Source organism: Muntiacus reevesi, chromosome 4 (genome assembly GCF_963930625.1).
Source record: "Muntiacus reevesi chromosome 4, mMunRee1.1, whole genome shotgun sequence".
Classification (NCBI taxonomy): Eukaryota; Metazoa; Chordata; class Mammalia; order Artiodactyla; family Cervidae; genus Muntiacus; species Muntiacus reevesi.
The window spans coordinates 65142867-65155238 of record NC_089252.1 but is presented as its reverse complement, the minus strand read 5'-3'; the positions used below and the strand labels follow the sequence as shown (position 1 = coordinate 65155238).

General features: G+C 46.7%; 2 protein-coding genes across 2 annotated transcripts in view; one reads left to right on the top strand and one right to left on the bottom strand.

Moving 5' to 3' along the window:
- Window positions 1-9082, top strand: part of GADL1 (glutamate decarboxylase like 1) — a 230813-nt gene extending 221731 nt beyond the window's left edge. Inside the window, exon 15 of the mRNA XM_065932922.1 lies at window positions 8638-9082. Within this exon, the coding sequence (XP_065788994.1) occupies window positions 8638-8682 (45 nt within the window). The 3' untranslated portion in view covers window positions 8683-9082. The remainder of the gene's footprint in view (window positions 1-8637) is intronic.
- Window positions 1-12372, bottom strand: part of TGFBR2 (transforming growth factor beta receptor 2) — an 89426-nt gene that overhangs the window by 19608 nt on the left and 57446 nt on the right. Inside the window, exons 4-5 of the mRNA XM_065932919.1 lie at window positions 4560-5359; window positions 2566-2707 (exon numbers count right to left, since the gene is read on the bottom strand). Coding sequence (XP_065788991.1) covers window positions 2566-2707; window positions 4560-5359 — 942 coding nt within the window. The remainder of the gene's footprint in view (window positions 1-2565; window positions 2708-4559; window positions 5360-12372) is intronic.

Sequence of the window (12372 nt, the reverse complement as noted above, 5' to 3'; positions counted from 1 at the left end):
TAATAATACTTTTAAAAGTAGGCAAAAGAAAGGCATTATTAACACATGAGTTCACACACTTAAGTCAAGAGAAGGGCTGTCTGCTGGACCAAAGTGAGGACAGACAAATTACTTTGATTTTTGCAGCCTGATAGGAGAAACAGTACTGTGGGCTTAAGATCAAACAAAATGAGAACTGGGATGGCTTCTTTTCCGGTTCCCCAAAGCCGTCTGTTCTTATCCTAAAGTTATGAGGCTTACTGAACAAATAGGACCCTGTTCCTTCCTTGGGAAAACTTGTTTATACTGTATCCATTTTTAGATCTTGTAAAAACTGGTGAAGTTGGTTCTTCCCCACTAGCCAGAATTCTTCCACACTCAGCAAATATCAACAGGAAAGGGCTTCAGTCATTGATAACTACGGAAGCAGGGAGCTGAGATCAGGCCTTGAGAAGCTGGTGCCACTAACAGAGGGGACGACAGAGACAGTCTCCAGCATGTGCTTAGAGAATGATGAGCCTTTTTGAAAGGATAAGAGAGACACCAAAGTCTAGGTGAATTTATTCTGACAGTGCCAGCAGCATTGTCTCCTCTTAAACAATTCACACTGCTCCGGTCTAAGGATTCATTTTGGAACTGTCAAAGCTTCAAGCAGAAAATGATTCTCAGTGACTGAAACTTGGTTAAACAAATTTCACTGTGCAAGGGAAAATTCAGTTACTTTTGGAAATACTGTGGGGGAAGACATCACATGCAGAAAACCGGAAAATAACCTGGTTAGCCAGACAGGAAGTGCTATGTCCTGTGCAGGGACCCAGGGATATGGGTGATGAGACAGCAAGGCTCCCAGCCTAGCCCGTCCTGGAGAGTCAGCTAAAGCAGTTCGCAGCAGGAGGAGTGACCAGGGCCAGCAATGCGACAACCTAACCCACCTGGAGCAACACACTGGGGAGTCTGGCCCAGTGACCAGAGCTGACCCACGTGACAGAACAAATACTGATGGCGTTAAATATCCATGGAGTAAAATGCCCACAACCCATGCTCATGTAAACACAGAGTGAAATGAGTAAATAACAGGGGCTGGTGAGAGAAAGGACAGATATTTCCTGGGCATCTATGAATAAATGTAGAAGGGATAAGAAAAATAGAAAATCACCATTAAGCAAACATTACAGTAATAATTATTGTCTGTAAGAGCTATTAATTGACCCTAAAAATCAGCAGGTAAAATTATTATTAAAAAACAGGTCTAGTCTCCATATTAAACAGGTGTTTAGTAGAAACAGGTCATAGTGGCTTCCCACAAGATATGTATTCATTATAAATGGAAAAGGTAGTATCTTCACAGGGAGAAGGCTGGAGCCACCCTCACCATGTGATAAGACTGGACAGCACGCTGGCGTGCCAGCCACATGCAACACCGAGGACACATCATTTCTGTGGTATTCCTGCCTGGAAATGCACAATCCCATTGTAACCATGAGAAGACATCAGAGAAACCCACAGTGAGAGGCTGTCTGTAAAAGAGCTGGTCTGAATTCTTGCCAAGGTCATGAAAGAAACAGACTGAGTGACCATCACACGTTGACGGAGACTGAGGTGGCCTGGACCCTAAGGTAATGTGGACTCCTGGAGTGACTCCTGCTCCCCGATTCTGGGGACTTGGAAGTACAAGTCAGTCCTAGAGATTAATGAAATGTGTGGTACCGATGTCAGTGTCCCGTCTTTCACAGCTGTGCTTGGTTTAGGTAAGATGTTAAGGGAGGGAAGCCGGGTGAGGAGCATATGGGCACTCCCTGTACTACTCACACAGTGATTCTGTCAGTCTAAAACTACTATGAAACAAAGCGTTAAACATAAAATTGGAGTGAGCTTGGCTTGACTTAGCATCCAGCCAGGACCAGGTTAGGATATATAACTTCTAAGCTGAGACCTCAGATCCTGACGGTAACCACTGAGAGGAGGCTCAGAAAAGGATGGAGTGATGTAGACATCAGCCATTCCCATCTCTAGGAAGATAAGGGGACAGAGCTCTCTAAATATGACATCCCCATACCGCTGAAGAATGCTGCATTCCTCAATAATCTGTCTTCTCTAGATTTTTCAAAACCTAAACAAACCCGTCAAACCATTCTGCTTGTTTTGTCCAGCAAAGGAAAGTTATGTCCATAAAAGTAAGTTTTGAGTCAAATCTATTTTCTGGACCTTATAATTCTGAAAAACCTTAAAATACCAAAAAAAGAAAAAAATCAGATAATTTTCTGAATCATGGTTCTTGTTTGATAAGCAGAAATGAATTCTTATAAATATTATTAGTGTTCCTCTCTTGCCAGATTTGTAGATACCACTGGAGAGATGGGTCCGGGGAAAAGTAATTACATACTTCAGGAAAGGAGATAAAATGCTTTATGCTCTGAACCTGGCTTTCAGCTACAGAACCAAGACTTTATAGCACAATGAGTGATCCCACATCATGCTGGAATATCTATGTCCTACCAGATCTCAAACAGCTCTTCTATCCCTGCACTCGTGCTGAAGCAATGAGCACATCGTCTGAAGGTGCCCAGGATGGTGGTCCACGCCTACCTCCCACTGCGTTGCAGCGAGATGTCATCTCCCAGAGCACCAGAGCCATGGAGTAGACGTCCGTCTGCTTGAAGGACTCGACATTCTCCAGATTCATCCTGGACTCGAGGACCTCTGGAGCCATGTACCTCGCCGTTCCCACCTGAAGAAGAACACACACAGCCCGTCATCGACTCCCGCTGCAGGTCTGCTTTCAAACAGCTGACGCTCGGCCCCTACTGAGTAGTCAGTGCATCTTTAAAAAGCATGGTGCTGTTTAAGATAACGAGACCTGCACAGAAAGGTAGAGCTTATGTAATTTTTTAAAAAACAGGTTGTCTCTCCCTGAAAAACCTTGAAAGAACATGAAGGACAAATGCCAAAGTAAGGAAAGGCAAAGCCCAGAGCTGCTGTGCCTAGGCTCAGGACACAAGACCATCAAACCACATGAGCAGTAACGTCCTTGCAGAGAACCTGAGACCACACTGGTGACTGACACTGTCAGCGCTTTTCCAAATTAAGTACCTTTTCATTCTTGAAACTCCAAGATATGAGGTGAAAATAATAATTGCCTGGATTCTTTTTGTCCCCTGAGGGTTCCGTTCATCTTCTTTGTTCACCCCACGGCACATTCTAATGTGCAGAGGGTGTCATACAATTGCATAAAAGCTCTGCTAAGTGGAATTGTATGAAAGTGTTTCCATTACAAGCTCAAAACTGGTCATTTTATAACTTTGATAGGCAAGCTGTGTGATTTTTATCTGACAGTATGAAAACAGTGTGATACATAGGAAAAAAGAAAAAAATATTTCTAAGGAAAAAAATCATTTGAGTGAGTGATAATGCAGCTTGTATAGATTGACTAAATAACTGCAAAGTCCTACCTTCCCAAGGATCCAGGGGAATGTCAAATGAGTTGATAATATTACCCCCAAATAATGCTTTTTATTGTCATGCATTAGAAGAAAATTTTCTTTTTAATAAGTTACTTCACGACTGGTCACTCTGGCACATTGATTTGTCCGAGTTCAGCGTGCTGAGCTCCTCACTGGATGTGCATGCCTACATCTGGAGGGCTGCCTGAGCAGTGACGAGATGCTCCAAAAGCACAACGCTCAGCCTGGTCAGAGGAGGCAACGGTGCTCCCAAGACTTTACTCCCAGTCACAGCCAAGCTTCTGGTGTGTGAAACATGGGGCCCATCTTTTATAAAGGATGACAGTAATGCTGTGTGTGTGCGTGCTAAGTTGCTCCAGTCGTTTCTGACTCCTGCAACCCCATGGACTGAAGCCCCCCAGGCTGCTCTGTCCATGGGATTCTCCAGGCAAGAATACTGCAGTGAGTTGCCATTTCCCCCTCCAGGGGATCTTCCCGACCCAGGGACTGAACCCGAGTCTCTTATGTCTCCTGCATTGACAGGTGGGTTCTTTACCACTAGTGCCACCTGGGAAGCCCAATTGTTATGTTAGTTAGTTTCTAATAACTCCTTAGCCAAAAGAGTTTCCATTTTAATCTGTGAGATGTTTCAAAAGAAGAACTCTCCCTTCACCCAGTCCATCACTCACTCTATAGATACTTATAGGTCTCTTTGCATGTTCAAGGCCTTGTTTTGGATGTGACCAAATGTATGTAGATTTGGACTTCAAGGAGACTGCCTTCTAAAACAGTAAAAAAAAAAAAAAAAGAAAAGAAAAGAAGCAATATAAGGACTAAAAGTACAGAGCAGAAAGAGGCTGAGCACAACCCTAAGGAAAAAGAGATACTAGCAGTGCTTGAAGCAAAGAAAAAAGTGTCTAACTGGACGAGAAATGAGGACTGCCTCAAGGAGAGAGTGGCTGTCCTGGATTGGGAAGGGTCTGAGCACCAGGGAGAGAAGGGCTGTTGGCTGGCGGAGGCGCCCTGGCAGGAGAGCAGGCACTTCCCGGGCTGCGTGGATCCCCTGGACGAGGCCGGAGTGCAGGGCGGACGGAGCGCAAGCGGGAGGGGCGCCAGCAGCGAGGGGCAGGGCCGCCCTACCTGCCCGCTGTTGGCCAGGTCGTCCACAGACAGTGTGGGGTCCAGCCTCAGGGAGAGCCCGAAGTCGCAGAGGCAGCAGGTGAGGTCGCCCTTGACCAGGATGTTGGAGCTCTTGAGGTCGCGGTGCACGATGGGCATCTTGGGCCGGCCGCACAGCGTGTGGTCGCTGTGCAGGTGCGCGATGCCGCGGGCCAGCGAGCCGCCCAGCCGGCGCAGGTCCTCCCAGCTGATGACGTGGCGCGTCAGGTACTCCTGCAGGTTGCCCTTGGCGTGGAAGGCCGTGATGAGCCAGTACTGCTTGCCCACCTCCGTCTTGCGCTCCTCGGCCGTCAGGAACTGCAGGACGTTCTCGTGCTTGAGGTTGATGTCCGAGAAGATGTCCTTCTCCGTCTTCCAGGAGGCGTACTCCTCGTAGGGGAAGATCTTGACGGCCACCGTCTCGAACTGCTCAGACGTGTTCTGCCTCAGCTTGGCCTTGTAGACCTCGGCGAAGCGCCCCTTACCCACCAGGGTGTCCAGCTCGATGGGCAGCAGCTCCGTGTTGTGGTTGATGTTGTTGGCGCAGGTGGAGCTGATGTCGGAGCGGTCGTCCTCCAGGATGATGGCCAGGTGCTCGCTGAACTCCATCAGCTTGCGCGGCTTGCCCGAGTCCCAGGCCGGGCTCAGCTTCTGCTGCCGGTGGACGCGGTAGCAGTAGAAAGTGACGATGACTGCGATGGCGATGCCCAGCGGTGGCAGGAGGCTGACGCCCGTCACTTGGAAAATGACCAACAGCAAGTCGGGGTTACTGCTGGTGTACTCTGAAGGGGAGACAAAGAGAAGGAGCGGGTCAGCAGGTGTGCCCTGGGAGAAGCGGTCCACACCCCAGGCACTGTGGGTTTTCCCATCAGCACAGTTTTTATGGACACGGAAGGGTAAGTTTTTATTCCAGGCATGGATGCTTGGGTGTGCTTGTCCATCTGGCCATCTAGTCAATGTTTTACTCTTCCCTCAAAACTTAGCTTGGAAATCAAAATTCACCATCAACCAATCAGAGAATTGAGAACAAGCTGATTACAAGTTGAGAACAAGGCCCTCCTCACTGGCCCTTAAAAATGCTTTGTTGACGCTATTCACAATAGCCAGGATATACAAACAACCTAAATGTCCATCAACAGATGAATGGATAAAGATGTACACATACCATGGACTATTACTCCGCCATAAGAATGAAAAAATGCCACTGTCAGATACATGGATGGACCTAGAGATTACCATACTAAGCGAAGACAAATATCATATAATATCACTTATATGTGGAATCTACAATATGGCACAGATGAACCTATCTACAAAACAGAAACAGACTCACAGACACAGACACAACCTGATGGTTACCAAGAAGGGATGGGAGAGGGATGCAACGCGAGTCTGGGCTAAGCAGATGCAAACTGTCATACACGGGATGGATAAACTCCTACTGTAGCACAGGGAAGTATGTTCAATATCCTGTGTCAAACCATAATCGAAAATAGTAGGAAAAAGAATACACACACATATATATGTATATATAACAGAGTCACTTTGCTATACGGAATTAACATTGTAAATCAACTATACTTCAATAAAATTTTAAAAAACAGGAACAAGGAAAACTTTGGTGATTGACTCTTGAAAACCTAAGTTCTTACTCACACTGGCAGGCTGCATGGAACACAGGGTAGGTGGGGCTACAGGCTGAAGTGTGATAGGATAGAACGGTTGCAGGAAAAGACTGAACTACAGGAGAAATAGAAACTCCTGTAGAGATATGGAGGGTCCCTGTTACCCAGCAGAGAATGAGCCTCGAGATTAAGACTGAGGGGACAGACAGAATGATACTGACGCAGTATCAGCATAAGATACCGCAGCAGATGCTGCAGAAAATAACATTCCTCTCCTGTAACTCCACCTCTACTATCTGGACTATCCAATGACAATGTTTTCAAGTGGACACCTGTCTGTAACAATATAAGATGTCTTATAAATAAATGTGTTTGATTCTCTGCTTGTTCCTCCCATGAAAAAATAAGCTCTACAGGGGTAAGTCTAGAGGTACTGATCACCACTCTACTAAGCAGCTGGCGCAGGGCACTTAGATGCTCAGCAAATGTTTCCTGTAGAAGCTGGATGAATGCCTAACGAGGCAACATCCCTCCCTTCTTGGACAAAGAGGATGTGGTACATGTAGACAACAGAATACGACTCAGCCATAAAGAAGAACAAAATTCCATTTTTGCAGCAACATGGATGAAGCTAGAGATTATCACACTAAGTCAAGTCACAGAAAGACAAATACCATATGTTATCACTTACATATGGAATCTAAAATATGACATAAATGAACTTATCTATGAAGCAAACAGAATCACAGACATAACAAACAGACTTGTGCGTGCCCGGGGGAGGGGGTTGGGGGAGGGATGGATTGGGAGTTTGGGGTTAGTAGATGCAAACTAGTATGTATAAGATGGATAAATAACCAAGTCCTACTATTTAGCACAGGAAACTATATTCAATAGCCTATGATAAACCATAATGGAAAAGAATATGAAAAAGGGAATGCATATGTGTATATATATATTCCTTTATATACATATTGGAATGTACATACATACATGTATAACTGAGTTAATTGCTGCACGGCAGAAATTAGCACCACGCTGTAAACCAACGAGGCTTCAGTTTTAAAAGCTCCCTCCCGTTCCCCACACTGTTCACAGGGGTCAGCAACCTGTGGCCCCAGGGCACAGGGGCTGCTCCTGTTCAGCCTCAAGAGGGACGACTTTTCCATTTGTGAAGGGCTGTTTAAATTAAAAAAAAAAAAAGACTCTAAGTAGTTCACACCTCAGAGAGCACATCTGGCCCTAAAACATCTACTACCTGGCCCTTTACAGAGAACGTCTGCTCACCCCCCTTCTCCTGGTGCTATTTTAACAACCCGCAAGGCACTGGTGATCTGAAGAGACATCACGTTGCTCCAATGTGAATATTCTTTTATGTTTGTGAAAACAACTCAGTGAATAAGTTCTAAATATTAATTGCATAATTATTTAGCTGTGTGTCCAATTCATTAAAGGGGGTAAAACATCCAAATGAACTGTTCATGTATCACTGATAATTTTTTCAATTCCTGTCCATTTATGAAAAACAGTATTCCTTGCTGATTTCTAGACTTTTTCAGGTTAAAGGAAACACAGAAACAGAAATCTGAAATTTACTGATTAAAGAAGACTCTAGAAATCCCCCTTTCAATATCAGAAACCAAACTGCTACCTTCCCCTCAAATTTCCTGTGATTTCTTTTTGAAAACCTACACATAAAAATTTGGTGGGGAGGGAATTATCTATTAACATCTGTCAGTCTTGAAACTTCAAAGAGGTGGTGAAAAACCCTAACAATAGCAAATCAGGCTGAAAGGAAGCTCTGGGATGTGGCTTTATCTAAACAGAAGCCACCCACACCCTCTCAGAGTTAACCCCTGAGTTGCTCCTAGAAAAACCAGCAGCTGAGGGTACAGCAGGTACAAGTTAGCTTCTCCTTTACTCAGGGACCAGCAGGACGTATTTCTTCCTGCCAACCCCCAATTACACATAGAAGAGTAAACGGAACACAAATTATATACTTCTCTGTGTGCCAAGAGTTTTATATAATATTTATATTTAATTGACAGAGAACCCTATGAGATAGATACTGCTATTATTATAAACCCCATTCTGTACATTCTCAAACTCTGATTAGAGACGCCTGCTCTTAACCCCATGCCACACTGTTTCTAAACTTCACATCACTGGGAGCCAGTTAAGAATGCCTTTATACAAGCTCTCAATTTGAGGAAGTGGCTGTCTTCACCTGGGGCTGGCCTAAGTGACTTCAGGCGTCCACTCAGTGATCCCGGGGCGTCCAAAGGGGCACATTTGGGTGTGTAGACTGCTCGCCTCGGTTCTTAACGAAGAATCAGAGTTGAGCAGTGTTCCTGCAACTGTGCATCTCTCTCCTGTCTGGGAATCAGAAGTCTTACACAGGAAGAACTTTAAACCTTTTTGCTTTCTTCTTTCAGAACCCATCATCACAGGACAGAGCATGTAGGGAACTCAAGATATAATTGTTGAACTACTGGTACTGAGGGAGGAGGCAGATGGGCCCCCCACCAGGATAAAGCAACTGGAAATTCATTCTCTATTGACTAAAACTCCAAGACAAGAATAGCAGGACAATTAAGGGAGAAGGCTGGGCCCTGCTCAGACCACATACTTCTCATTCTGGAAGTCAGGATCCCTCCCCGACCACACACGCACAGAAAAGCTCCCTGCAGGCCAAAGAGGGAGCAATGTCATGGGATGGTCTACCCAGAGGCCTCTTCGGCAGGATCCATCTTGGCCAAGAGATGTATGCGCACACTTGGGAGGATCCTGAGATATACAAAATATGGACTGTGAACCAAGCAAATCAAAATGACTGGTCAAAGGAAAACCGGAAAAAAATGCCCCATATAAGTGATTTAAACTGCCATGAGGAAGCGACTCAGGGACTCTCCCTCTGAGTCTGCCTGTGTGTCTATCCACACACACTGTACTCTTTTTCCTGCTAATAAAACACTTTACTTGCTTCACTACGTTCATCTTTGTGGAAGTTCTTTTCTGCAGAGCCGAAGGGCCAGGGCCCTTGCCACTGACCACTGGCCTAGTGCTTTCACTGCTGCGAGCCAGCCCCAACCTCTGAATGGGAACCCAAGCCCGCTCCAAGCTGTCGCAGGCCGAGGACACCCGAGATCAAAGATCAGTACTCTCCATGAACTATTTCTTGGACACTCAAGTAACCAGTGCTCAGAACCTGAGGTTCACTTTACACTCCCTTGTTGCAACAAGGGACAACAGTGACCACACAGAATTCAGGGTTCCTACAAAGGAGGGGGTGTCTCCCAGGTGCACACAGATGTGGTTCTCAGCCGGGGCTCCAGAGACAGAATTCAGTGGGCCTGTAAACTTAAATGGGCAAAATGACACCTTTTTATTTTCTCTAATCTTTAACTAAAAGTTCACATTTCCCAGCATGAGCCATGCCATGACTTTGTCACCAAGAGAAACTACAGATATTTTTATGCTGTGTTAACGTTTCTTGCAGAGGCCTCAACGAATCCTTTATATTCAGCATTTAGCCATTTCAGATTGTTCCATCTGATGCTAGATCTTGTTACTTAAACCATTACTATAGAAGCAAAGATGACTATATCACAAATTTCTTAAATCATTTGTATGGTTTAATTGTATGACTCTATGTTGGATTTTCTCTGAATTCCTGTGTGTGCTGTTTTAGGCATTTAAAGACATCACTGTGAAGAGAACCGCAGGCTTCGCTAGGCGTCCCAGCATGCATGGGACACACAGCACCAGACAGTTCTGGCAGAGTGAAGGCGGCGAGTGCTGGTGTTTCTGCCCGGGTTTCCTGGAGCAGAAACTTCCAGACGCCTCTGTTTCTGCAGGAACTGAGTAAGGGAGGAAATGGTGCCAACAAGCGATCCTGACCCTCCTGCGGGTGGTGTGTTGTATGCGCCATGGACAAGGGTAGATTCTGCCCTTGTGAGGGGAGCTCTGCAGTGGAAAAGGATGGGAAACCCTCCTCTGAACTAAGTCTATGAAGAACCATGAAGATAACCAGCCCATCATGGGTTTTACTGAGCTGAGTCCTGGGTCCCTCACTGTATCAGCAGCATCTCACTTTACTGCTCCAGCAGCCAAGTCAGGATCTGTTCACTGCCCAGTTCACAGAGGAGGCTACGAGAGGGAAGGGGAGGGAAGGTGGAAAGGAGGAAAGGTAGAGTGCGCGTGGGGGTGGGCATGGCAGGAACTGAGGGGGCCCCGTTTCCAACAGGTCTGATGGCTCCGGAGCCCGTGTTCCCTCCACACCACCAAGCTGTCTCCCCAGCAGTGGACCCAACAGGCTGTTTAATAATTCCCCAAATTTCCAACCAAATGTGTCCCACATACAGGAGCTCAAGTGAGCTGCAAATAAAGAGCCATTTGCAAATGTCAGAATCTTGATAAATAAATATTTTTTAAGGACAAACGTCAAAGATAAATGTTAGTATACCATAAAAACATACAAACTGGCAGAAAACCTCAAAGGGAAATTCCTTGATATAGGTTCCTCCTGAGTAATTTAAAAGTAAACTTGCCTAATCCCACACACACACACCACAATGAAAAGAGGTCATTTCCAAGCTCTTTCAAGTCCTCTGTGAGGCCCAAATCCATCATTGCTTGGCCAAAAGGAACTTAACACTGAATCTCTATAATTTTTTTTTCTTCAAATAAGTCACATAGTGAAAAAGACATTAAAGTAAGGTCAAGAGTAAAATGCACATATGGACTGCTTAGTGCATCGTGATAAAAACCACATCAGCAGAGCTAACTGTGAGAGACTGCTCTGACTTCACTGCTTGAACTGGCTCTGCGGTTCCTCTGACTCAGTGACACAGTCTGGGCAGAAATGCACCAAGACATGAAGTGACCCAAGCAACAGAAAGGCCACAGATGCTCGCTCTCTGTACGCCTCGGTGCGCCGGTGAACACTGCACGACAACCACAGAGCTTCTTGAAGCCGGCAGTGACATCTAACCACAGAGACTTTCACACGCCAACATGTTCATCTAAAGCAACAGGATATATACGCAACTGGCCGAGAGCCAAACAAGGAAGCTGTGCGCAGGAGAGATAGGCTGGGGGGAAGGGAGAATTTCCTGTCTAAAGTCACTGGGTTAATGATGATATTTAAAACTACAGCTTTCGTTTATTGAGAACCTACTAAATGCCAAACACTGGTTTCATGTGGATTATTTTGAAGCCCTGCAGCCATGCTGCTAGATCTGAATCAGGTCTCATTTCCTAGACACACACACGGGGATCCTGTGTGAACAGTGGAGGCTGGCGTGGCAGGTCACTTCCTAGACACACTCACAGGAATCCTGTGTGAACATTGGAGGCTGGCGTGGCAGGTCACTTCCTAGACACGCGCACAGGGATCCTGTGTGAACAGTGGAGGCTGGCGTGGCAGGTCACTTCCTAGACACGCGCACAGGAATCCTGTGTGAACAGTGGAGGCTGGCGTGGCAGGTCACTTCCTAGACACGCGCACAGGGATCCTGTGTGAACAGTGGAGGCTGGCGTGGCAGGTCACTTCCCAGACACGCGCACGGGGATCCTGTGTGAACAGTGGGGGCTGGCGTGGCAGGTCACTTCCTAGACACACTCACAGGAATCCTGTGTGAACAGTGGAGGCTGGCGTGGCAGGTCACTTCCTACACACACGGGGATCCTTTGTGAACACTGGAGGCTGGCGTGGCAGGTCACTTCCTACACACTCACAGGGATCTTGTGTGAACACTGGAGGCTGCGTGGCAGGTCACTTCCAACACACTCACGGGGATGTTGTGTGAACAGTGGAGGCTGGCGTGGCAGGTCACTTCCCAGACACGCGCACGGGGATCCTGTGTGAACACTGGAGGCTGGCGTGGCAGGTCACTTCCCAGACACGCGCACAGGGATCCTGTGTGAACACTGGAGGCTGGCGTGGCAGGTCACTTCCTACACACACGGGGATCCTTTGTGAACACTGGAGGCTGGCGTGGCAGGTCACTTCCTACACACTCACGGGGATCCTGTGTGAACAGTGGAGGCTGGCGTGGCAGGTCACTTCCTACACACACACGGGGATCCTGTGTGAACAGTGGGGGCTGGCGTGGCAGGTCAGTTCCTAGACACGCACGGGGATCCTGTGTGAACAGTGGGGGCTGGCG